This window comes from Alexandromys fortis, unplaced genomic scaffold (genome assembly GCF_014885135.2).
Source record: "Alexandromys fortis isolate MF-2015 unplaced genomic scaffold, M_Fortis_MF-2015_v1.1 scaffold_7, whole genome shotgun sequence".
NCBI lineage: Eukaryota > Metazoa > Chordata > Mammalia > Rodentia > Cricetidae > Alexandromys > Alexandromys fortis.
In genome coordinates, this window is record NW_026067920.1 from 3,688,776 (window position 1) to 3,715,091 (window position 26,316).

Here is a 26,316-nt window from a genome sequence, read left to right on the forward strand (position 1 = left end):
TGGCAAGTATCTTTTTTTTAAATTAATTTATTTATTTATTAAAGATTTCTGTCTCTTCCCCACCGCCGCCTCCCCCTTCCCTCCCCCTCCCCCAATCAAGTCCCCCTCCCTCGTCAGCCCAAAGAGCAATCAGGGTTCCCTGCCCTGTGGGAAGTCCAAGGACCACCCACCNGTCAGCCCAAAGAGCAATCAGGGTTCCCTGCCCTGTGGGAAGTCCAAGGACCACCCACCTCCATCCAGGTCTAGTAAGGTGAGCATCCACGAAACTGCCTAGTCTCCCACGAAACCAATAGGTACAGTAGGATCAACAACCCATTGTTTGGCAAGTATCTTTAACCAATACATTGTGTGGACAACTGTATTCAGGTTGAACATCCAGCACAGAACAGGATGGAGAGACAATGTTACGCCAAGGAAGATATCCCATAAGTTTCTTGGGGAATGAGGGGACAAGAAAGAGGCACATTAATAGAGTATATGTGAAAATTCCTGAAAGAGATGGGTGTTAGAAAAGAAATATAAGAAAGGAATACTGACAGTAACTAGAAAGGGCAAAAACAGACAACTTAGAGTGGAAAAAAATGATCTCTAACGGGTGGACGCCTGCACTGGGCCAAGACCAGCAAGCAGGACTAGCCATCTATCAAACAAATCTTAAAAATAATACAACTGCTGGGCAGTGGTTGCGCACGCCTTTAATCCCAGCACTCGGGAGGCAGAGGCAGGCGGATCTCTGTAAGTTCGACACCAGCCTGGTCTACAAAAAAGCTAGTTCCAGGACAGGCTCCAAAGCTACAGAGAAACCCTATCTCGAATAACCAAAAAAAAAAAAAAAAAAAACCCACAAAAACAACTTACCTGCATTTTTGAGGTCGAACCAGGTGAGCCAGCTCAGCAAACCTCCACAGGGCTGCACGCAAACTTCGAGGAGCACCATTCTGAGTAGGGTTTACAAGTGATGTGTTACATTTAAGAGTTACAAGCACTTCCTACAGCTAGGTGTACGGTATTGGAGCTGCTTGCAGCCTCTTTTGGAGAGTTAATAAACATACTCTTTCACTGTTAATTTTCAGAGAAAAGCCCAACTAAATGTGTAAAATAGCTGGTAAGAAATCCAGAGGGCTTCACTTAGAAAAATAAAGTTTATTGAAAAAGAAAAGTTGCCAGGGGCTGAAGAGATAGCTCAGGGGTTAAGAGCACTTGCTGCTCTTGTAGAGGACTTCAATGGTCACTGCACACACATGGTACAGAGATATACATGCAGGCAAAACTCATACTCAAAAGAATAAAATAAATCTTTTAAAAAGTTGAGTTGATACTTTTAAATTTCCATTTCACCTAATAAAAATGAGGCATGTTTTTAAGGAAAACTGAAGTTCACTTCACCAAATGGCATTTCCTTATAACAGTTTTTGTTTAATAACTTGCAAGATTTAAAAAAAATCATAATGTACTCAACAGTGAAAAGAGCATGATCTTTGTAATAATGCAGAGCAAAGACCCACCTTTTTAATTTCCTTATAGAGTTCTAGCTGTAGCCTTGGAAGATTAGAATCCATCAATGCCTGTAAATAGATGGAAGAGATTTGTTACAGAAGATACATTCAACCCATAGTTCTAAATAAAGCTAAATGGCAACCAAAGTTTCAATTTTTAAGAAAAAGTAAAATAACAGTAACTAAATGACAAAGCTTTTTGTTAGGAAAAAGGTAAATATACACAGAAATTACAGAACATTCTAAATTCAGGTCTCTACTAGGATAAAAATAGAAGAAAAAAATAATTTAACATTTATAATAATCAAATACTATATAACATCAAATTAAGATTAACTATAAGTGCTCATAGTAAAACATTCAGTCTTCACTAGTTCACCGGGACAACTCAAGTGACCTCCCTTTCAGCCACATGCAGCACCTGCTATCTAGAGACCAAGAAGAAATGGTCAGCTCTAACTACCAACCTGACATAACCTAGAATTACTTGGAAATAGTCTCAATAGATACTGTCGGGGCTGGAGAGATGGCTCAGAGGTTAAGAGCATTGCCTGCTCTTTCAAAGGTCCTGAGTTCAATTCCCAGCAACCACATGGTGGCTCACAATCATCTGTAATGGTGTCTGGTGCCCTCTTCTGGCCTGCAGGCATACACACAGACAGAATATTGTATACACAATAAATAAATAAATATTTTTTAAAAAAACAGATACTGTCTAGAGCAGGTTGTCTTGTGGGCATATTTGCAAGGGACTGTCTTGATTGTCTTAGTTGATGTGTGATGGCCCAGGCAGATAATGAGTAGCATAATTGCCTGGGTTTGGATCCTGGACTGACTGAAAGAAAAGAAGGTTAGCTGAGTATCAGGCATACATACACTTATTGTCTCTCCGTCTTGACTGTGGCTGTGACCAACTGCTTTGAGTTCCAGTTGCTTTGACTTCACTGTAATGATGGACTATGACCTGAAGTTCTACGTCAAATCCTTCTTTCCTTCAGTTTTTTTTTTTTTTTTTTGTCAGTATATTTTATCACAGCACAACAGAAATGAAACAGGACACAGGGATCATGCACTGGGCCCATGAACTTCAAAGTCAAAGAAGAGGCACATTTTGGAAAACTGACTCAGAAAAATAACATTCCACCAACTTCTTTTAAAAATTTAATTTTATGTGGGCCTAAGTTTATGTATGTGTACAGGGTGTGTACAGGAGCATGCAGAAATCAGAAAAAGGCACAGGAACCCTGAAACTTGGGTTACAATGATTACGAGTCACCTCATGGGTGCTGGGAGCTGAACTCAGGTTTCTGCAAAAGCAGTAACCTCTCTTAAGAAATAAACCATCTCTCTGGCCCCACCAGCAAATTTTAAATCTTGATTTGGCTGCTATAGTTTGAACAAAAGCAGCAAATCAAGCTGACAAACATACTAAAAGACTACTTTTCAAATAAAATTAAAAGTACATCAAAGCCTGTTTTAGCTACATAAATGTTTTGTGAAAAAAACCTACCTCATTCTTTGTAGAGAAAACCAAAATGTTCAAGTCTCCTAAGGATGATAAAGCTTATCATAGTGTTTTCTCCCACAATCCCCAGCCTGCCTCCACACATGGTTGACAAACAAAGCCCACAGCCCAACCACCTACCTCATAGCCTGGCACCATCCTAGCTCATGCCCTCCTCTCAGCTGGGGTCTCTCGTTCCACTCCCTAGCAGAACTGGCTTCCACACACAGCCAATGACCTGCAGGGAGCTCTCATTTTCTACCAAGACACAAACCACTTGAACTGACCCTCAAAGCACCCCATTCTCCACATTATGAGAAGGACCTACCCTGCTCTTTGATCCAAACTTCCACGCAGGAGGTACAGTAGGTCTTTCCTGTTTCAGGAGATGACTTTAATATATATTCATCACAAAAGACAGGTAATACCTGTCCATTTTCTGGGCTAGAGACTGGTCTTTATAAAACACACATAGCAATTCTTACAAGAAGACAAAAGTCCTGGACTGACTACTAGGAGACCATTTCTGCATTTCTACACACTCCCTGCTCCTGGCCTGAAGCCATCCCATTCTCCCACTTCGTCTTTCCTCTACCACAGTGAACATACCTAGCTGGTTCCTGATCCACCTTAGTGGCTTACCCTGCGGACTGTAGCAGTTGAAGAGGCAGAAACATGAAAGCAGAAGAGAAAGAAAGAGAGACTGGCCTGACTTACACTCAGGGCTAGGCTGTGAAAAGATGGAATCTGCACCATCAGAGACTAGAAACCACAAAGAAACAGAAAGGAATTAGAGAGAGGCTCTTACTTTGATGACTTTGTTGAGGCACTCATCAGCTACCATCCTGACGTCTGACTCCGCATCGTCGCTGCACAGCAGAAACAGTTCCATAGCAATGCCCAAGAGTTTCTGAAATTCTGGAGAATTTCTAAGTAAAAAAGAGAGAGATTGTCACAGGCATAAGAGGACTAGGAGATCTGATGGCAAAATACAATGAGGGATCTAAATGGAATTTTGAAACAAGAAAGAACATCACATAAACTGGGCAGTGGTGGCACACACCTTTAATCCCAGCACTTGGGGTGATGAGGCAGGCGGATCTCTGTGAGTTCGAGGCCAGGTTCCAGAACAGCTAGGGCTGCTACATAGAGAAACCCTGTCGCAATAAAAAAAACTAAAAAAAAAAAAAAAAAGAACCATAATAATCAAGGCTATCTGCATAAAGATGGACTGTAGTGGGCAGCATCTACTAATTCCCCCTTTTCTTTGTAAGATTTCATTTAGTCACCTTTTAAAAATACTGTTTAAGGTTCTCAAATCCCAGGTAGCCATGTGGTTTGCAAAAAGGTTGCTTTTACTGTTAGATAATATCCTTGATGCCTTAAAACACCAGTAAGCCAATACATCTTTATTTCTTTTCAACCTCACTTTCAATGTGCTTCAAGGTACAACCACATTTCACCAGACTCCACAAGTTCACGAGACTTTTCTATTGCAAGAAACAGAATACTGGTGTCACAAAAACTGGAATCTGGGTACTATTTGTGAACTGTTTTAGTAGTTCAGTTGAGAGTATTTGTTTGATATGTCATGATCAAAGCTAAGCCCAGGCATGAAGAGAAGCTGGTGGACCATGTGAGTGGAACTCTGAAGTACCTTAAACCTATAACACAAGCCATATTCTGAAAGTAATCCTGGTGACAAAGGCACGGGGTGTGCTATTTCTAAAACATCAAAAGCAGACTCTTGTCTCAGGATCTTAATCTAAAGGACCCTGATCTACACCCTCATTCTCTTTCTTCTCTAAGCACAAAGTTCTAGCACACGTCTTTAATCCCAGCACCAGGGAAGCAGAGGTAAGGGGATGTCTGTGAGTTCTAGGCCAGCTAGAGCTACACAATGAGACTCTATCTCAAAAGGAATAGAAAAGCATCCATAAACCTAAGAGAAAGAAAAAGGTACCAGTAATGCTTAATATAGAGAGAGCAAAGAGTAAGACACGGCACTCAGCAATACTGTAAGACCTTATTAGTAAGGAATATAGTAATAAAGTAGGAGCTAAGGAGAAAAAGTCTGATGCTAGAGACTTTTCCTCAGACATAAGCCTTAGCAGTGCCAAAAACAGAAAGCTAATGACAGCTACAAGAGTGAATTCAGGTTTCCTTCTAGTAATATTGAAGTAAAAAGAAACAGGCAAGGTTAATTATTTAACAAACATATCCAAAATATCATTTCAAAATGTGGTCAGAAGGTAACTTGACAGCAGACCTGATGACCTGACTTCAATATTCACAATCTTCATCACGATCACAATCTTCAGCTCTCAAAAGAACCAATCCCTGAAATTTGGTCTCTGACCTCCACACAAGTGCTGTGTCACATGCATACACACGCAACACACACAAAATTAACCAATCAATGTAATAAATAAATAATAAAGAAATGAAGGACTGTGTTGTGGAGCAAGCTCTTTAAGAGTCAGGAAATTCTGAAGGAAGGCTTATTAAGACTCAGGAAGTGGCTGGGTATAGTGGCATGTGCCTTTAATTCCAGCATTCAGGAGAAAGAAGTAGAAGGTCTACATAGCAAGTTGAAGAACTACCAGAACTACATAAAGAGTCTCTATCTCAAAAAAACCAACAACTCCCAACAAAAAGACCCAGGAAATAAGCAACTCACACATCTCAGGAAGACCCTGAAACTTACCAGATTCATAATGACCCTCCCAGTGTCCTGGCTAGTTTTATGTAAGCTTGACACAAGCTAGAATCATTTGGGAAGTGGGACTTCAGTTGGCAAAATGCCCCCACCAGTTTGGCCTATTGCACATTTTGATTAATGTTCATGTGGGAGGGCCTAGGGTTTTTTGTTTGTTTGTTTTTGTTTTTGTTTTTTTAAACTGGGTTTTCAAGACAGGGATTCTTTGTGTAGCTCTGGCTGCTGTAGTGAAACTCACTTTGTAGACCAGACTGGCCTCAAACTCACAAAGATCAGCCTGCCCCTGCCTCCCGAGGGCTGGGATTAAAGGTGTGCACTACCAGCACCCAGATTAGGAGGGCCTAGTTTGTTGTGGGTGGTGCCACCCCTGGACTGGTGGTCCTGAGTGCTATAAGAACGCAAGCAAAACTCCTCCATGGCTTCTGTATCAGTTCCTGCCCTTACTTCCCTCAGCAATGGACTGTGATTTGGAAGTATAAACTGAAATAAACCATTCCTTCTCCAAACTGCTTTCAGTCACAGTGTTTATCACAGCAATAGAAACCCTGAAAAAGATAACAGAGTTACAAAGAAATGCGGACTGTTGAGGGGAGAGACTCCTGAACCGTTGAGGTCTATTTTGTTCAGAAAGTTCTAGGCCTTCAGCTTTAGTGAGTTGTGAGTGTCACCCATGCCCAGGGTGGGCCTTTGGGGATGCACTGCCTTCTGAGTGTTCCACACTCCTGTAAGTTACCACTCACCTTTAGTACTGTAAGTAACTCTTTCCTGTACACTCGCTGATTCACCAAGCTGGGTTTTGGTGGTATCAGTACTTTGATCTGTTAGTGCTTCCCTATGGATTGAGTAAACATTTATCCACATCTCCCCTAGAACAGTGTCACAGAACAGGTTGCTACATGCATGATTACATCTATAATCCCAGCACTTAAAGAGGCAGAAGCAAAAATATCACCACAGTTCTAGATAAGTACATAGTGAGGTCTTATTTAAAGGGAGAGAGGGGGCAAGGCGGATGGGGTAGAAGGGAAGGCAGGGAGGGAAAGAGGGAGAACGGAAGTCTCTTACATTTGCCAGCACAGATGCTATTTCCACTTCTCTTCAATCCTTTGTGTAGGTCAGATTTTTCTATCTGCCTGAAACACTTTCTTTAAAATGTCTTAAACTCATTGCTTATCAGACACAAGATATTCCTGTGGTATGTCTCAAAACCTATTTCACCTTTTCATTTGACAGACATTTTTACTGGAAAGAGTAGGCCTTACAGATTGCACTTCCCTAGATTCTGGCAGGCATTCCCTATGAGAAGTCAGCTGCTGCCTTACTTCTCATAGGCAGCAGTCTTTCTCCTGTCTTGTTTCTACTTTCCAATCTTTTGCTTCTTGAACACATAAAATAGTTACACTGTTTTAATGTTTCTGTGAGCTAACCTAGTTTAATTTCTGGGTCAATGATGACTAATTGTTCTTGTTACAAATTGTAACTTCCTACACTTTTTTGCATTTCTGGTTGATTTTTGGTGTGGTCAGATTTTGGTTTTAAGCCAGCACGACCCATGTGTCTTACCTCTGACAAAAACTCTAGGGAGTTTGTTTGCCAACTTGCAAGGTGACAGTGTCCTATTTTGTTTTCATCACTGTTCCAGCTGCTATAGCAAAATCCCACAGACTAGATGGCTGAAAGTACAGCACATGTCTCCCAGTGCTGGGAACTGGAGTCTAAGCTGGTGCACAAGTAGAGGACTGGGAGAAGAGGGCACAGGGGTGCCATACCTTACCTTCTAAACATCTACTATCTAGCTTCCTTAAAGCAAGTCAGAAAATGTCTGCAAGCTACCCTAGCTAACTAAAAACTACTGAACCTAAAGAGGAAGGTCAGACCAATCTCATTATTAGTCACTCAATCACCTCCCACAGGTCTGTGATTGGTATTTGAAGATTGGTATTCTGTGATTGGTATTTGATGGCACACACTAATCCCAGCACTTGGGAGACACAGGTAGATGGATCTCAGTGAGTTTGAGGCCAGCCTGGTCTACAAATCAAGGTCCAGGACAACCAGGACTGTTACATGGAGAAACCCTGTCTCAAAAAAAACAAAGAAAGAAAAACAAACAAACAAAAAGATAAAATTTTAACATAGGAAACCCAAAATAAGGACGGAGTCCAACCTAATTCCTTTCTTTCTTTCTTTTGAGAAGAGTTGATGATTTTATAAAGTCTAAGCTAGCCTCTAATTCATGAACCTCTTGTCTCTAAATAGCCAAGTCAAATTTCTTTCTTGAAATGATGTGGGAGTGATTTCTTATTAATAAAGAAACTGCCTTGGCCCATTTTATTGGATAGAAAATTAGGTAGGCGGAGTATACAGAAGAGAATTCTGGGAGAAAGAAGGTTAGAGGAGGAGTCGCCATGATGCTCCCACTCCAGACAGACGCAGGTTAAGATCCTCTCTGGTAAGCCAGCTCATGGGCTACACAGAATATTAGAAATGGGTTAGAACAATATGTAAGAGCTAGCCAATAAGAAACTGGACCTAGCCGGCAGTGTTTGAAAGAATACAGTTTCCGTGTAATTATTTCTGGGTATAAGCTAGCCATGCGGGCGGCCGGGTGCCGGGGACGCAGCCCTGCCGCCGCTCCTATTTCAACAGATGGCGCCCAGACGTGATGGGCTAAATTCACTTAAAAACCTGAGAGGACTTAAAAAGGAGAGAGAGAGAATTTAAAACAGCTTTTTGCTGTTTCTGGGTTGCATGCCGCAAAGAAATTGTCCTGACTCGGCAGCAGGAAAAAACTGGCTGTTTTAAAATGCTGGCTTTCTGGGCTGTGCCGCCATTGTGATCTCTGTCTGGCTCCGGCGGGAGACAGAGCTTATGAATGGAGCATTTGGATTAAAGTGCTACGATTTGTTTGATGGCAACTAGACTGCTGTGTGCCTAAAAGGGGGACATTGTGTGCCGCAGCTCAGAGGCACAAGTAGCTCCTCCATGCTAATGGAGCAATGTGCAAGGATCAGAGGCAAGAGCGGCTCCGCCATGTTGGACTGGGCGGAGCCAGCATACAGTACCTGTTTTTGACCTAGGAATGTCACAGCTTAGATTCTTAAGCGCTTAATGATTTAAAGGCGCAAAACAAAGTGCTCCTGGATAGTGAAAAAATTACAGATTCACAATAAAACAGATTCAGACACTGTTGGATGAATGTATGTAGGCTTGGGAAAGAGAAAAAAAAAAATATAAAAAATAAAGTTAATGTCTTAAAAAGAAAAAGGGTAAAGTCTTTAAAGAGACAGAGTACAGAAGTACAGATAGTTATAGATTAAGAGAAATAAAGAAAAATAAGCCACGTAAAAATGAAAAATTCACAGAGAGTCTGGATTATGTACATTGTGTTTTCTTTAAAATTTTTGACTGTAAAGGAGCTAAGTACAGAGAGACATTTCATTATATGGGCTGCCAAGCTAAACCAAAATGGATTTCATGAGGGTATTATGATTTCAGAATTTGGGTCTAAGGATATGATGCTTTGGAGAGGGTCTTCTTTTGTTTTTGCAGAGGATGAGACCCTGTGGATTGCATCTATTCCGATTTGGTATGATAGACCACGCCCTCCTGAAAGGTTGCTGTGAACACCCTCCAAAAATTGCTTCGCTCAACTGCCAACTGAGATGAAACTAGCACACAGGTTATACCACAAAAGACCTAATTAACGACGCCCCTATTCAGCAGGAAGCAGTTTGGAAAGAAAAAACTACGCCCATGTTCCCAAATATTGTTTATAAATGTTCTTTTACATTTAAAGGGGGATATGATATAGATATGAATAATTTGCATTGGTATGGATTTTATGGTCAATTTTGTTATATGTATATGTATTTTTGAACTTGATTAAGGTATTGTGATTGTGTAGTTCATTTAAAAATGTAATGTATAATTAGGAAATATAGGCTGTTAATGGATAATCATCGCTAATAGTTAAGCTTGTAGTCATGTTAATTAGATTTTCTAGATATATAGAGATATATTTCAATTAGATAGGCATTCTTCATATCTTTCAAAGACTGCAGAATATGGCATTTAAAATATTTTAATAACTTAGGACTTTTCATGACAAGGAGACACGTCTGCTCCTGGCAGCACCAGCTACTTCAAGAGGAAGATGGGCATCGAAGAGGATCCTTATGGAGTTGGATAGTCATTTGGGCAAGAAACTGCTCTTGCCTGGACTGTTGCATAAACTGGACACAGAGAACCCGCAGAGAGAGGACTACTGAACTTGCCTAAAGGTGAGATGACCTTTTGGGGTTCCTGCTTCATGAAAGAGTCTGTGAGACATTCTGCAGGACACAGCAAAAAGTGACTGAACTGTCTTTGGAATTTCTTGCTTGATGAGAATGTCTGCTGGATACTATGGGCCTGTAGGCCAAAGATGGATGCCCCAACGGTACAGAGGAACTTTGGGTGACTGTCCAGGCAGCGAGATGTCTCTGTCATTTCTAGAGTTTTCTTATTTCTTGTTTGATAGATAATATTACTTGATAACTGTTTTGTTATATGTAATTTTACTATGTTAAAGTTAAAGCCTTTCTTTTTTGTTTAAACAGAAAAAGGGGAAATGATGTGGGAGTGATTTCTTATTAATAAAGAAACTGCCTTGGCCCATTTTATTGGATAGAAAATTAGGTAGGCGGAGTATACAGAAGAGAATTCTGGGAGAAAGAAGGTTAGAGGAGGAGTCGCCATGATGCTCCCACTCCAGACAGACGCAGGTTAAGATCCTCTCTGGTAAGCCAGCTCATGGGCTACACAGAATATTAGAAATGGGTTAGAACAATATGTAAGAGCTAGCCAATAAGAAACTGGACCTAGCCGGCAGTGTTTGAAAGAATACAGTTTCCGTGTAATTATTTCTGGGTATAAGCTAGCCATGCGGGCGGCCGGGTGCCGGGGACGCAGCCCTGCCGCCGCTCCTATTTCAACATTGAAATACTTGTCTTTTTTTTTTTTAAATCTATTTGCTTATTAGGATAACGGTCTTTTCTATAATGATTTACAAGATAAACTATTAAGCCTCATTTATACATTGTCAATACCTTCCCCAAGTTGAATTTATTTACTATTTAAGGTGGATTTTAATATTTAAGCTATATACTAAAGCCAGGTGTCCTTGCTAGTTTTCTGTCAACTTGACACAAGCTAAAGTTATCTAAGAGGAGGGAACCTCAATTGAGAAAAAGCCTCCATAAAATGGGGTTACAAGCAAAGAAATCTGTAGGGCATTTTCTTTTTTTTTTATTTGTTTATTTATTTATTTTGTATACAATATTCTGTCTGTGTGTATGCCCGCAGGCCAGAAGAGGGCACCAAACCCCATTACAGATGGCTGTGAGCCACCATGTGGTTGCTGGGAATTGAACTCAGGACCTTTGGAAGAACAGGCAATGCTCTTAACCTCTGAGCCATCTCTCCAGCCCCTGTAGGGCATTTTCTTAATTAGTGATTGATGTTGGAGGGTCTAGCCCATTGTTGTTAGAAACAAACACCCCTGGTCTTGGGATTGTGGCGTCTATAAAAAAGCAGGCTGATCAAGCCATGAGGAACAAACAAGCCAGTAAGCAGCACCTTCCATGGCCTCTGAATCAGCTCCTGCCTCCAGGTTTCTATCCTGCCTTCCATCACTGATAGACTGTTAAATGGACACATAAATGAAAGCTGCTTTTGGTCATGGTGTTTCATCATAAGAATCTACTCTGAGGCATTAGGTCCATAATCTGAGCACCCAGGTGGAAGCAGGAAGATCAGGAATTCAAGGTCATCCTTTGCCATATAGTGAGTTTGAGACCATCCTGGGCACTTGCTGCTCTTGCAGAGGACCTAGATTTGGTTCCCAACACCCACACAGCAACTTACAACCATCTTTAACTCCAGTTTCAGAGACTCAAGGGCCCTCTCTTATGGTCTCTGTGGGTTCAACACTTACACACATAAAATAAAAATAAACAAATCCTAAAAGAATAGAAATCAAACACCAACATCCCATTCAACTATCATATGGCTAAAATTCTCATATTAAGATGCCAAAAAGAAAACATTACCTATGACAGAGCCCCATACCCTTATAACACAGCTAGATGTGGTGAAAGCATCCTTATTTTAAATAGATTTTTCTTGATGCTGGGTTTTGCTATTTCAAAGGCTAATCACAAATTCAAGGTCCTCCTGTCTCAGCCTGCCAAATACCAGGATTACAGGTCTGTACCACACCACACTTAGACTAGATGAACTTTTTAAAGATGGCTAGGGGTACAAAGGATATGTTTACTCCATTAAGAGTGAAAATACACAGTTGTTATGTTTGTTGTTGTTGTTTTGGTTTTTGAAGACAGGGTTTCTCTGTGTAGCCCTGGCTATCTTAGAACTCATACAGAATAGATTTTTCTGGAACTCATAGAGATCCACCTGCCTCTGCCTCCTGTGTGCTGGGATTAAAGACCTATGCCACCACCATCCAGCAATCAGTTTATATTTCTATAGAAAGTTTCTAATACAATTATCTGAGAGACATCTTTAAAAAAAAAGAAGAAAGGAAGGAAACAATAAAGAAAGAAAGAAAGAAAGAAAGAAAGAAAGAAAGAAAGAAAGAAAGAAAGGAAGGAAGGAAGGAAGGAAGGAAGGAAGAAGAAAAGAGGCCAGAAAGATGGCTCTGTGGTTAGGAGCACTGGCTGTTCTTCCAGAAGTCCTGTGTTCAATTCTCAGCAACTACAAGGTGGTATACAACCATTATAATAGGATCTGAAGCCCTCTTCTGTCATGCAGGCATGTAAATAGAGCACTTATGTATATATATAAATAAATAAATTTCTTTTAAAAGAATTACCTGAGAGACTGTGCCACAATATTTTCACATATTGTTAGACAATGACTCACACGGTCCTTCTTGGTGGCTGAGAGTTCCTTCTTTCTAAAAATCAAAAGAAAAGAACTTGAGCATATGCTGAAGTGACTACATCATTTGTTTCTATATTCCATCCATTCCTAAGTAGTACTAGTGAATCACTAACTCCACACTGGGAGCAGGGTAGCATGAGGATGGAGAGGGATGATGAGAGATGAGCTTCCCCAAGCGCTTCCTAATGCACCACTCACACACAAAAATCAGAAGCATCAAAAAAGTATTACCTTCCCCTTGCCAACAGTCAGGCAGGGAGGAAAACTGGCAAGAAAGACCCTATGAAAGGTAAAGTCAAAGATAAAGAAGACTGTGCAGGGGTTCACAGCACAGAAAGATTCAGAGCCTGAATGTTAAGTCCATAAAGAATCTGTCAGTTCTGGAGTCAGTGAGTGTGTCTCTTTCATTTCTTTCCTGAAAGGGTATTTTCTTGACAAATTATGCTAGGGACTACTGATCACCAACCAAAATTTTCATAGCTGGATCTTTGCCTTGACTTGCCAAAAATCACACATGTAGAAAGTAAGAGCCAGAACTGGTTATCTGACTTCAAATATGATCTATGTCTCACCAATCCACGTTCAGTTCACATTTCCCCCATTTAATGACACTGAAACAAGAATGCATATTACAACCAATGGCATATTACAGATTAATTAGTAACTTCTTTTCTTTCTTGGTAGTAAGAGTATGGAGACATGGATTACAATGAATAAGATACTCCGTGGGACACAAAATATGATACTATCCTACATCAATAATATAATAAATAAAATCTATAAACCTTGATCATGGTAACCACAGGGATTTATAGATTAGTCAAATTTCACAAAACTGTATACTGAGCCAGGTGGTGGTGGCACACGCCTTTAATCCCAGCACTCGGGAGGCAGAGGCAGGTGGATCTCTGTGAGTTCGAGGCCAGCCTGGTCTACAAGAGCTAGTTCCAGGACAGGAACCAAAAAGCTACGGAGAAACCCTGTCTCAAAAAATAAAAACAAACAAACAAACAAACAAACAAAAACCTGTATACTGAAAACATGTATGAAACTGCCTCTGTTCTCAAAATTGGCATGGTTAACTGAATATGGTCAGTATACTATGTAGACCTCAGTGGCTAACTAGTCTATACACACACACACACACACACAAAAAAAAAAAAAAAAAAAAAAAACTAGAAAAAAGCCTTCTTAAAAAAAAAAAAAAAGCCAGGTGGTGGCACATGCCTTTAATCCCAGCATTCAAGGAGCTGAGGCAGGCAGATCTCTGTGAGTTCGAGACCAGCTGATGTACAGAGTGAATTATTGCAGGACAGTCAGGGCTGTTACACTGAGAAACCCTGTCTTGAAAAACCAAAAACAACAAAACAAACACACAAACAAAAATAAAAACCTGTCAGAAGGAGTCAGACAGGGTAGCACAAGCCTTTAATCGCAGCAATCCAGAGGCAGGCGGATCTCTGAGTTCAAAGTCTGCCTGGCAAGTTCCAGGACAGCTAGGGCTACACAGAGAAACCCTGTTTCAAAAACAAAAACACCTGTCAGTAAGCAAAAGATGAACAGCCTAGACAAAAGGCCAGACAAAAGTGCTTCTTTCATACCTATCCTATAGCTTCAGGTGTCCTCAAAGTTAGCAAAATCAAAGTAAAGTAGAGAGGAAAGATTTAAAACATAGGGTAACTGAAAACAAATCAGAAGATCACTAGTTTTGGGGGCAGTTTAATTATAATAAAATGAAAAAAACCTTGCTAACAAACAATTTGCACTTAATTGCTAAAGCAGCCCTCAAGCTTCTATAAGTACACACAACAACACAAGCTATTAAAATTGCACAAACCCACAACAGCATATCTTCCAAAGGACTGTCAAGCAGATAGGAAAAGGCAAGGCAGATCCCATGAGAGGTAAAGTCAAAGGTGAAGGAAATTGTGCAGGGTAAAGTGGGTAAAACACTCATACACATAAAATAAAAATAAGCAAATTTTAAAAAGAGTACAAATTAAATATCAACACACCATTCAATTATCATTATGGCTAAAATTCTCCTACAAAAGATGACCAAAAAGGGTTCTCAGCACAGAAAATAATCAGAGCCTAAGTGTTATCCCAGTAAAGAATCAATCAATACTGGTGGGTTAATGAGTGTGTCTCCCTCATCTCTTTCCTAAAAGAGAGTTTTCTTGAAAAGTCATGCTGCAGACTACTGATCACCTACCAAAACTTGCCTAGCTACAGACATATAACTTGGTCCTATAGACAGATTGGGAACACAAGGGACATATAGAATTCCTATTGTATCTATTTGTTCTAGCTATCCCCTTCTAATTAGAACAAACATGCCTAACACTCAGGTTTCAATAAAGACTAAGAATGCAGAACAGCATGGAAGCATCTTTAGTCCCTATACGACTTTCAGAAGCACAGGCTCCCCACACCTCTCATCCTCATAAGAAGCTCACTGTAGCAATGCTAGAATTGAAACCTTGCAAACATCCTTCACCAGTAAAAGACAAACAAAATGTGATAGCCAAACAATGGAAACTACTTAGCTAGAAAAAGGAAGCAACTACTGATAGGAAACAAATCATAGTGCAAATCATAATGTATTCCTCACCAGCATTCACCAGTAGGGAACACTGGCCCTTTAAACTTTAGTTTAAAAGAGATGGAAGAAATAGAAATGGTAAAGCTTGTAGTGTCTGGGGCATACATCTTCTAACGGAGTTCTAGAGTGCCCCCACATTCCTGCTTTCTTCTTCCAACTGAGTTCTAGAGTGCCCCCACAATCCTGCTTTCTTCTTCCAACTGAGTTCTAGAGTGCCCCCCACAATCCTGCTTTCTTCCTTCCTCTCTCCCAGCTGTCCTGAACCTCACTCTGTATCCCCTTCTAGATGAGAAGTTAAGATTCTTCTGCCTGACCTCCAGCTCACAAAACCTAGCCTAGGTCCCTGTCTGAAAAAAATTCTTTTCTATCTCATTTTGTCCAATAAGAAAACCAAATGTTAAAAAAAAAAACAAACAAAAGACAACTTGTAGCTATTTCATTCCCCATGGAATTAGGTGGATTTTTAAAGATAAGTCAAACTGATTTGTTTTACATGAAAAGTAAAATGAATAGAAGGAACTACATAGCTCAGGGCAAGAGCTGTATCAATAGGGTAAAAACAATCTGGCTCTCTTCAATCACTTGAAACTACATCATCAAAATGAAAACAAGCTTCAGCCAGTTTCTTCTAACTGTGCAACAAAGCAATCTTCAGAGGCTCACAATGATGGAGGCATGTTAAATCCTGGCTCCACAGCACACTAGAATTCATCATAAAATTATCTAAGAACTCATTTCTCCTCACCAGTCACACACACACACACACACACACACACACACACACACACAGCTGGTGGCAAGACTGAGGTCTACAGCCTGTACCACCACTGGGAAGCACAGCAAACTAGGGTAGGAAGTTTCTGATTTCTCATCAGCTGCTCTCTGACTTTTGCCAAGTCCTATTACACGAGTATTGTTTCACACTTAATTTTTTTTTTAAGACAGGGTCTCTCTGTAATGGCCCTGGCTATTCTGGAATTCACTCTGTAGGTCAGGCTGGCCTCAGATTCACAGAGATCTGCCTGCCTCTGCCTCTCGAGTGCTAGGATTATACCATACCCAGGCATGGTATATATCTTCAATCCTAGAACGCAGAAGGTAGTAGAGGCAGGAAGATCACAACATGTTCAAGGACAGCATGGGTACAAAATAAAACTATGTCTTAAATAGATCAACAAACTAAAGGGAGAGAGAGAGAGAGAGAGAGAGAGAGAGAGAGAGAGAGAGAGAGAGAGAAAAGGTGGTAGTGCATCCCTTCAATCCCAGCACTCAGGAGGCAGAGACAGGCAGCTCTCTGTAAGTTCAAGACCAGCAGCCTGGTCTACAGAGTGAGTTCTAGGACATTCAGAGCTGTTACACAGAGAAATTCTTCCACAAAAAACCAAAATAATAATAATAATAATAGGGACAAAAACTAACTTCTAATACACAGCCATCTTCAATGGGAAAGGCAAATCAATATGTCATTGATGCAACAGAATCAAGAAATGTCTCATGACCTCGGGTTGATTAAAAATTCATCAAAAAAGAAATAAAATCACTTACCATAATGGAAAAGTATGATAAATTGGACTTCATCAAAATGAGGAATTGCTCATTAAAAAGCATCATTTTGTGAAGGAAAAGATAGGTCAAGGGGGGAGGAGGTATGCTCACAGCAGCACTTACCTGTAAATGCTTAATAACCCAAACATACAACTAAAATGAGAAAAGCATGGTATCTTCATACAAAACAGACTAAGTAAATGGGTAAATATTAAACCAATAACACTAAATAAAAAGAGATGCAACACACGTTAAGTACAAGCAGGTAGCGCTGTATGATTCTATTCATGTGATAGTCAAAACTGAGTAACAGTGTAGTAAAATTCAGTGGTTAAGTTGGCCTACATTTTATCAAGTTTAATTCCTATCACAACTACTGTCTCCAAAAAGTAAGAAAAACCCAATAAGGTTGTTTAAAGAAATACACCTCTTTGGTGAAACTATACAGCAGGGCAGAAAGGTGCCAGATATGAGGGAGGATCACTCAAGGGACAGAACTCAACTAAGGAAGGGTGCCACCGAGAGCTATGTTCTGACTGACAATGGTGGCCAAGTTTTATATACTGCTTTACATGCACGTTTTAATACATTTTATGTGCATGCCACAGCACTCGTAGAGATCAGAGACAATTGTGGAGGTTGGTCTTCTCCTCCCACCATGTGGGTCCCAAAGATTAGACTCAGAGTGCTGTTGGGCTTGGAAGCAAGCACCTCTACTCACTATCTCACTGGCCCACAATTTGGTTTTGATTTGCTTTGGAGTTTTTGAGACAGGGAATCATTATGTAGCTCTGGCTGTCCTGGAACTCACCATGTAGACCAGGCTGGCCTCAAGCTCACAAAGATCCTCCTGTCTCTGCCTCCCAAGTGCAGGAATTAAATGTATAGGCCACCACGCCTGGCCTACCCACAATTTTTTAATAAAAAGAGACAAAGGTTCTAAAGCATGAAACTGGTAAGTAGAAAAAGATTTAACTTGAAAAACAAAAGTAGAAAGTATGAAAGTGCTAAATGTTTAACAAAATATGTATTATAACTCTAACTACACTTTTTTTTTTTTTTGGTTTTTCGAGACAGGGTTTCTCTGTGGTTTTGGAGTCTGTCCTGGAACTAGCTCTTGTAGACCAGGCTGGTCTCGAACTCACAGAGATCCTCCTGCCTCTGCCTCCCAAGTGCTGGGATTAAAGGCGTGTGCCACCACTGCCTGGCTCTAACTACACTTTTAATAAGAACTTCCTGAGAACTTGCCATGAGCCTGGAACTCTGGATTTAATGACTAAAAAACAAACAGTTCTCACTGACCCTGATAGCAAGGGCATAAGGGAGTTGGCTCCTTCTCTCACCTGAGGTGGAAGGCACCAGTGGCCGGGACTGACAAGCTCAGCCACCACCCAGGCCTACAGCAGGGCCTTGGGTTGGCCCACCCTAACATCCACTCCATCTAGGACCTACTGGAGCCCGTGAAGGGACTGGTCCTGCGGAATCCCACAGGCTCTCCACGACTCAGGGTGGCCACAGGATAATGCAGAGGAGTTTCGGTGCAGATCCAGTGATGATGGTGTACCGGAAACCAGAGACCTTGAACCAGACCAATGACTCACTGCAATGAACATTTGCAAAGTAAAGCTGATTGGACAAAAGGGTATTTTATGTGACACACCATTCCCAATGCCACCAGGACAAATGAAGAGGTAATGGAGAGACGGGAAAGATGGAGAAGAGGAATTTTGGTTTTGTTTTGCTCTTGTTTGCTTGCTTGCTTTGTTGTTTTAATTTTCTTTTAGGGGGTGATACAGGGGTGAAGGGAGGATATGGAGGGACTGGGAAGTGAGCAGAATTAGGCTGCATGATGTGAAATTCCCAAAGAATTAATAAAAAAAATTATGTTATTTTTTTAAAAAAAAGTTCTTACCCAGCTCCCTCTAGTGCAAGAGCCACACACAAAGAATCAACACATAAGTCATGCTAGCAAAATGAGAAAGGACAGGGGCTGCACATCACCTTCTCAGTACTCCTAAGAGAAAGGGTCCATCAGCAGAACCAAAAATCAAACCCAGGGCCGATAAAGGAAAGGTGGTAGCTAGTGTGTAAAACAAACACACAAACCAGGGTTTTATTTCAATATACAAATGTCATTTGACTAGGGAGTCAAGGCCTAGGACTTGCCACCCCATAGTCTGTATCATAGAAATGAACCACTAGGGCTGGAGAGATGGCTCAGAGGTTAAGAGCACTAACTGCTCTTCTAGAGGTTCTGAGTTCAATTCCCGGCAACCACATGATGACCCTCAGCCATCTATAATGAGATCTGGTGCCTTCTTATTAAAAAAAAAAAAAGGACCACTATACCAGAGCCTTTCCTGCTAATGAGTTCATTGCAATAAAAGGTACTAGCATGTGTAATTCAAAAATCACCCTCGGGAGGCAGAGGCAGGCGGATCTCTGTGAGTTCGAGACCAGCCTGGTCTACAGAGCTAGTTCCAGGACAGGCTCCAAAGCCACAGAGAAACCCTGTCTCGAAAAAACAAACAAACAAACAAAAAAAATCACTGTGTTCATAAACATGCACAATTACAACGTGTCAAGTAAAAATCTGTAATATACTTTAAAGAGCAACATCAAAAAGAGTTACAGAAGTGGCTGGTGGTAACAACTGAACACTGTGTTTTTACTATCATAGATTGTATATTTGAAATGGTTACTTTTTTTTATATGATGTTATTTTACCACAGGGGAGAAAATAAGAAAAAAAACCTGAATCATCAAAAGTCTGACATTATAGAAAATGTCACATAAATAGAATCATAAAATATGTAGACATTAGGAACCGTTTGCTCAATGGCCCATAATCGCCGCTATTCATCTGAGCTGCTGCAGGTATCGATGCAGCTATATTCCTTCATGTTGCTAAGGAGCTTAACTACCTGTTGAGGACTTCTAAACTGACTTCTTTTGGGGCCATTACCCCTAGAGCTACTGGTCACTTGCAAACAGGTGTTTGTGTGACTCTAAGTTTTAACTGATCCAGGATATTAATGCCCAGGACTGCAACCGTTGGGTTGTTTGGGTTGTATAGTAATTGTGTGGTTATTTTACAGAATGTAAAGAATGGGGGGGGAGGGACCTTATAGAACTCACTACTTTGATAGCTAATTTAGAAGTGTGTGTGTGGGGGGGGGGTGTTTTAAGGAGTTTCAACACAGGTATGTACATCAGTAGACAGTGTGTCCCCCAGAAAAAAATGTATTATTAAATGAAAATTCCCAGTGCTAAGCATGGGATACCTTATTGTTCAGGGAGACACCAGAAGCACACACACACACAAACAACACAGGCTATTTCCAATGCTCTTGGATGCCCAATGTAACTAGATGGTAAGACCCTACTGTTGAAGATATAACACACTTTGGTTGCATACAGGACACAAAGAAATAAAGATAGAATCGACCTGAAAACTTCCCGTTGGCTGGCTAGTTTTCATAATGCCAGATTTTATGAAGGCCACTGGGGAAAAAAGGACATGAACGGTCTTACTAAGCACTGGCCCCTGAATGCTACAATATAAGCAATGGAGACAAAATGTGACTATTAGTGCAACTGTGGTATAAAAGATACAAGGATAACCAACTGCTTTCTAACTGGATTTAAAGCCTGCTCCACAAAAGGTAGAAATGTAATACAAAGCCTAAGACTCAGAGGAAGGAGGTTACAGGCCCTAAAAGGGGGACCTTACCACTGTTGTTCTGTTAAACAGACAAGTTGTTAGACTGCCTTCTAAATATCTGTTTATACTCAGAACTAGTACTATCATCTGCGTTGGCCAAAGAAGCTTCTATCTGCAGAAGACTAAGTATACTAAGAAGTGACTGCTGAATGTGCTGTCTAAATCAACCCCACCCACAAGGTTCAGGGAAGGGGGGTGGAGAGAAATAAGAGCCAGATTTCAGGGAGTTCTATGAAGCGCTGTCTTCCAGACATGACATGGCTGTTGCTTTCATGACCTCACTGCAGTTATGGTCACCTATACAAGACCTACACAAGAGCCAACCATAGTGGCACACACCTTTAGACCCAGCACTGGGAGAAAGAAGCAACTGGAGCTCTGTGAGTTTGAGGCCATCCTGGTCTTCAGAGCTAGCTAGTTCCATGATAGCCAAGGCTACAAAGAGAAAGCCTGTCTCAAAAAAAAAAAAAAAAAAACCAACAAAAAATAAAAATATTCTTTTAAAAAATCAACAAATATTTCATAACTTGACTTGAAAATCATGTAAAATTCCAATTTTATGTACTCATTCTTATATATTATCTATGAGTACTTTTATTATGCTACAATGGCAGAGCTGACTAGCTGTGATGACATTATGTCCACAGAGCCTGAAATATTTACTATCTGGCCATGAAAGCTTGTCAATATTGATGGACTAAAGTAAGATTGATTATACAGAGTCAATCTCAGATGGCGTCTTTGTAGAAACTAACAGAATGATCCTATAATTCATACAGAAATGCAAGGGACCCAAAATAACTAAATCAATACTGAAAAAGACAGGTTGGGGGGCATACTTCATAATTTGAGATAATGATTCAAATCTGTAATCAAGACTATAGTACTGGCATAGAACAGACACACAGATCAATGACAGAAAAGGAAGTAAAAAAATCTACACATAGAAAGGTAATTAATTTTTAACAAAGATGTCAACACAATTCAATGAAAAAAGAACATTCTCTTTAACCAAAGTGCTGGATTCCACATGCAAAAGAAAAGTGTCAAACCTCTACCTTAGCCACAAACTCAAAATGGGTCAGACTTGCATATCAGCGCTACGACTTGGCAGTTCTTAGAAGACCAGGTGTAAATCTTTGTGATTTCAGATAATGCAGTGGCTTCTTAAATATCTAATATACTGCAACTAAAGACAAAAACAAACAAATTGGACTTCATCAAAATTTAAAACTTCTGTGCTCTGAAGAACACTAGGTAGTGGTGGTGCACGCTTTTAATCCCAGCACCTGGAAGGCAAGAGGCAAGCAGATCTCTGTGAGTTTGAGGCCAGCTAGGTCTACAGAGTGAGTTCCAGGACGGCTAGAACTGGACACAAAGAAGCCCTAGCTCAAAAATGAATGAATGAATGAATGAATGAATGAATGAATAGGAAAGTGAGTCAGGGAGCTAAGCTGGGTCGAGGTTCAATGGGTAACAGTACTGGCTTTACAAGCCTAAATCCTGAGTTTAAATCTTCGGCATGCAAGTAAAAATTGGGCATGGCTATGCATGCTTGTAATCTCTCTGCGGTGGGTAAGGACAGGCAGATCACCAGTGTTTTGGTCAGGCAGCTAAAAAGTAATCAGGAGCTTTACGTTCAGTCAAAGACATAGAGAGCAACAGAGGAGGAAGTCACTCAACATCCTCTTTTGGCCTCTGCATATTCTACACAATATATACACTATACACCATTCAAAACACACACACACACACACACACAGGGGCATATCTAGAGTATACCAGTACTTGGGAAGTTGTGCTAAAAGGACCAAAGCAAGTTTTGAGAACTTGGGCTACAGAGTATACCAGACCAACTAGAGATACATAGCAAACTCCTGTCTCAAAAAAATAAACAGAGATGGGCTGGAGAGATGGCTCAGTGGTTAAGAGCATTGCCTGCTCTTCCAAAGGTCCTGAGTTCAATTCCCGGCAACCACATGGTGGCTCACAACCATCTGTAAAGAGGTCTGGTGCCCTCTTCTGGCCTGCAGACATGCACACAGACAGAATATTGTATACATAATAAATAAACAAATAAAACAATACATAGAAAAGGTTTGCAAATTATGTCTGATAAGGAAATAGTATCCAGAACACGAGAAATTCATATGAATCAACAAGACACATAACCAAAAAAGTGTGCAAGAATGAAGACTGGGACTTGGTGTCTGGGACCTGAACTTCCTGAACTTCCTAGACTTAGTCTGTCTTCTAATAAACTCTTGCCTTTGCCTGTTTAAGATCCTATAGCCAGGTTTTCTATCTGGAGCTAACTGCAATAACTGATAACACCAGGGTTTCCCTCTTGCTCCTCCCCGACTACAGCTCTTACCCTCACTCTTTTCATCCAGCAAAAAATGGCATCCCTCAGGAAAGCTTTTTTGACAAGTTCTCCCTGCAGGAACACTTCTCTTCCACACACCCTCCTAGTAGATTCTTGACTCCAGATGTTTGTTCCAAAAAGGCCTTCAACTAGACATTACTTAAACATCCTGTCCAAACAACACTCTAAGGCCCTGACATCTCCTAATCCCCTTCCCTACTTTACAGTACCTTACCACTTATTTTCTTGCTTATTGTCTGTGACCCTCCCTAGAATTTTAGCTTCATGAGGACATAATTTTGTTCCCTGCTAAAATCTACAGCTAGAATAATGCTAGACACACAGGCGACGACCAGCAAATACTGATAAATGAATGGCTACAATCAGGAAAAATTAGATAGGAATCTGAAGAGTGCAAACGTTAAGGGTGAATGTCAACTGCTTAAGGTCTATCAGACCTACCACAGCCAGCCCGAGAGCTCCTGCATCCTATACACTGAGCAGAGAATGAGTGATCTGCTATTTCAACAGAAACCCACGCATGGCTGTGACACTAATTCTCTGTAACACAATGAGAACCATAAAAATAGAACAGATTCATTCTAAAATTGTTTTGGCTGGTCTCGATTTGGAAAAAGGACTTTTAACTGAAGCAAGTGGACAAAATGCCAAAATCGAAGCTTCCAAGCAGTGAGTTTGTTACTTATTACTAATGAACACCTGTTTTCCAACAGCAAAGTACATAGAAATATGAGATATATGTTTTTATTTAAAATAACTACAAGACTAATGCAGTTGATTTGGGGGAATGTTCCAGTTAGTTCTTGATGTACAGTGTAGTAATAAGGTTTTAAAACTTTTAAAAGCTTTTGTTCCAAACCACTTTTGTCTGTAAATAATTAAAAAATCTGTCCTAACATATGCCCAGATTTTATCTGGAAGGACACATGAGGAGAAACAGTGCTTGCTCCTGGGTATAGAGTTAGGTAGTCAGGAGAATGGGGACGGGGATGTTTTCATTATTTAACCTTTCCTAACTTTGGAACTGTACCACGGTTAATGAATTACTTATGCGAAACCAGATTGAATTTGTGTTTAAAGCAGGCAGAGCAATCACCCCACCCTACCCCCACCCTTGTTTACAGAAAATATGGGAAATATGTGAATTTCCACAATTCCTAACACCCAGAGAGACAGAGTCACGGTAAGAATCTAATAATTAGAAATTACTTATACAGTCAGGCGTGGTGGCAAATGCCTTTAATCCCAGCACTGAGGAGTCGGAGGCAGAAGGATAGATCTCAATGAGTTCCAGACCAGCCAAAGTTACATAGTGAGACTCTGTCTCAAAAGCAAAAACAATAGAAATTACTTATCTACACATAAGAATTTTTCTACTCAAACATACTTTCACATTATCGAAAAAAATTTATTCTTATATTTTATTCTATCAAATAAGCCAACATTTCTCCCCAAATCTTCATTTTTTTTTTAAATTAGACTCTCAGGACAGGAAAAGGATCTCTATCAGAAACACAAAAACAAGAAAAAAATTACTAAATATATGCTGGGAATAAAGCTCAGTGGTAAAGCACTTGCCTAGCATGTGTGAAGCTTTAAGCTAAATTCCCAGCACTAGAACAATTTTTCCCCTAAATGAGTATAAATAATGAGATTCTTTTGTAGGTTGTTTCCTGAAAGTTCTCCTTATTAATTGTACAAATCCACATTAGAAATAAAATGCCCAGAGTTGAAAGGCCTGAACTGCAAGAAAGCACAGGGCTGAACACTCAGCATGGACTTCCAGGGAATGTCGAGTTTTTTTTAAGACTATTGTTATTCATGGTCTCTCTTCTGTTTCAAATATTCTCTCCAGTCACCCGCAACAAACTTCCAAAGGATGACAAGACTTCAGCAAAGAATTAAACAGGAATTTTTACTGAAGTACCTGATATATTCAGAGTCGAGGAGTGACCCATGCTCTAAATCAAGCACGACCGTAACACCGGTAAAATTCATTCCCTGGTGGAAACTGCACAACACCAACATGTCCATTTTATTTCCAGCGGGAAACAGGCAACAAACATCAGTCGACTTTTTCAAATATATACGCGAATGCATACATATAATTTTTATTAATAATCACACCTAAGTAACTCACCACGTACTCGACAACCACAACTCATCCATCCAATTACCTGCAGACCAACAGGAGAGTACAGAAGCAGACCTTTGCGGTGATGCTTAAAACCTTGTTACTACACCGCAACACCAACTAAACGGAACGCCAGGAGTATACGAAGCGCCTCAAGTCACAGGCTGCTTCAAATGTCACTTGGAAAAAGAATATCCCATTGGATGGGTTCACACTCCCCCGCCCTCAGCACTCCCGCCGAGACCTCCTAAAAGCATTATGTCATCCACTATCCGCACATCTCTCACGCTATCCTGCGCTCCCAGCTCCGAGGCCTAAGGAGGCAACCCGGAGAGGTCTCGCCCTCTCCAAGTTCTCGTGGAGTCAAGTGTGCCACAGCCCCAGTTTCTCCCCGAAGACAGAAACAAGTTCGCTCCCTAACTTCACAAGCTGGGAAGGGCGAAAGCACTAGGGCCGAGATGCCCCTCGGCGTGTTCCCCGCAGGCCTGACCCGGCTCTGCCTCCACTGAGGAAGGCCAAAGGACCCCACGAGTCGAGGGCCCGGCCTCCGGGAGGCACCGCGACCCTCTCTCTGGACAGGTGCTTGCGTTGGCCGTCTCGGGCACGCAGACCAGGGGAGCGGGCCCCGGGAGGGAGCTGCGGCGCCCGGACTCACGGTCGGTTCTGCGGCTCCTCGGCCGGACCCGGCAGCGGCGGTGGCGGCGGTGCATGCGGTGGCGGCTGCCCCTGAGGCGGCGGCTGAGGGGGTTGAGGCGGTGGCGGTGGTGGCGGCGGCTGCTGCTGCTGCTGTTGCTGCTGTTGGAACGACTTGAGCGACTCGAAAGCCTTCATCAGCTTTTCAAGGGTTGCCATGACGGCCTCCTGCCCGGTGGGACAGGCCCGGAAGGCTTGGCGCCTACTCGCACTCCCCGGAGCCACTTAGCAGCGGGGAAATGAATGGGGCACTGCGCGGCGGGCAGTAGCGGAACCAAAGCGCCCAGCCATCTTGGGCCCGTCCCGGCAATCCCCGCGGCGCCTGCGTCCCGTGACGTCAGGCCGGCGGAGGCGAGGCCACGCTGGACCCGCAGATTTGACAGGCTGAAGCGTCGTCTTTCCCAGTAGCTGGATGAGAGCACGTCCTGCCTTTGCCAATTTACTGAGACTCCCCGCCCACCGACATGGCCCCGCCCCTCCCTGGCAAACCAATCGCCTGAGTGGAGAGGGTGGGGCGGACTATAAATGAGAGGCGGAGCCGAGCCAAGAGCTGGTTTGAGCGGGG

The 26,316-nt window shown here is 41.4% G+C and overlaps 1 protein-coding gene across 3 annotated transcripts in view; it reads right to left on the reverse strand.

Annotated features, from left to right (window-relative positions):
- Positions 1-26,096, reverse strand: part of Htt (huntingtin) — a 146,220-nt gene extending 120,124 nt beyond the window's left edge. For 2 of the 3 annotated variants that reach the window (XM_050140892.1, XM_050140891.1), the window contains exons 1-5: positions 25,714-26,096; positions 12,594-12,677; positions 3,809-3,929; positions 1,506-1,565; positions 859-938 (exon numbers count right to left, since the gene is read on the reverse strand). In XM_050140892.1, the coding sequence (XP_049996849.1) occupies positions 859-938; positions 1,506-1,565; positions 3,809-3,929; positions 12,594-12,677; positions 25,714-25,910 (542 nt within the window). In that variant the 5' untranslated portion in view covers positions 25,911-26,096. Of the gene's footprint in view, positions 1-858; positions 939-1,505; positions 1,566-3,808; positions 3,930-12,593; positions 12,678-25,101; positions 25,209-25,713 lie in introns of those variants that run through there. The other variant, XM_050140893.1, reaches the window with a different exon arrangement.
- Positions 26,097-26,316: the final 220 nt, after the last annotated feature.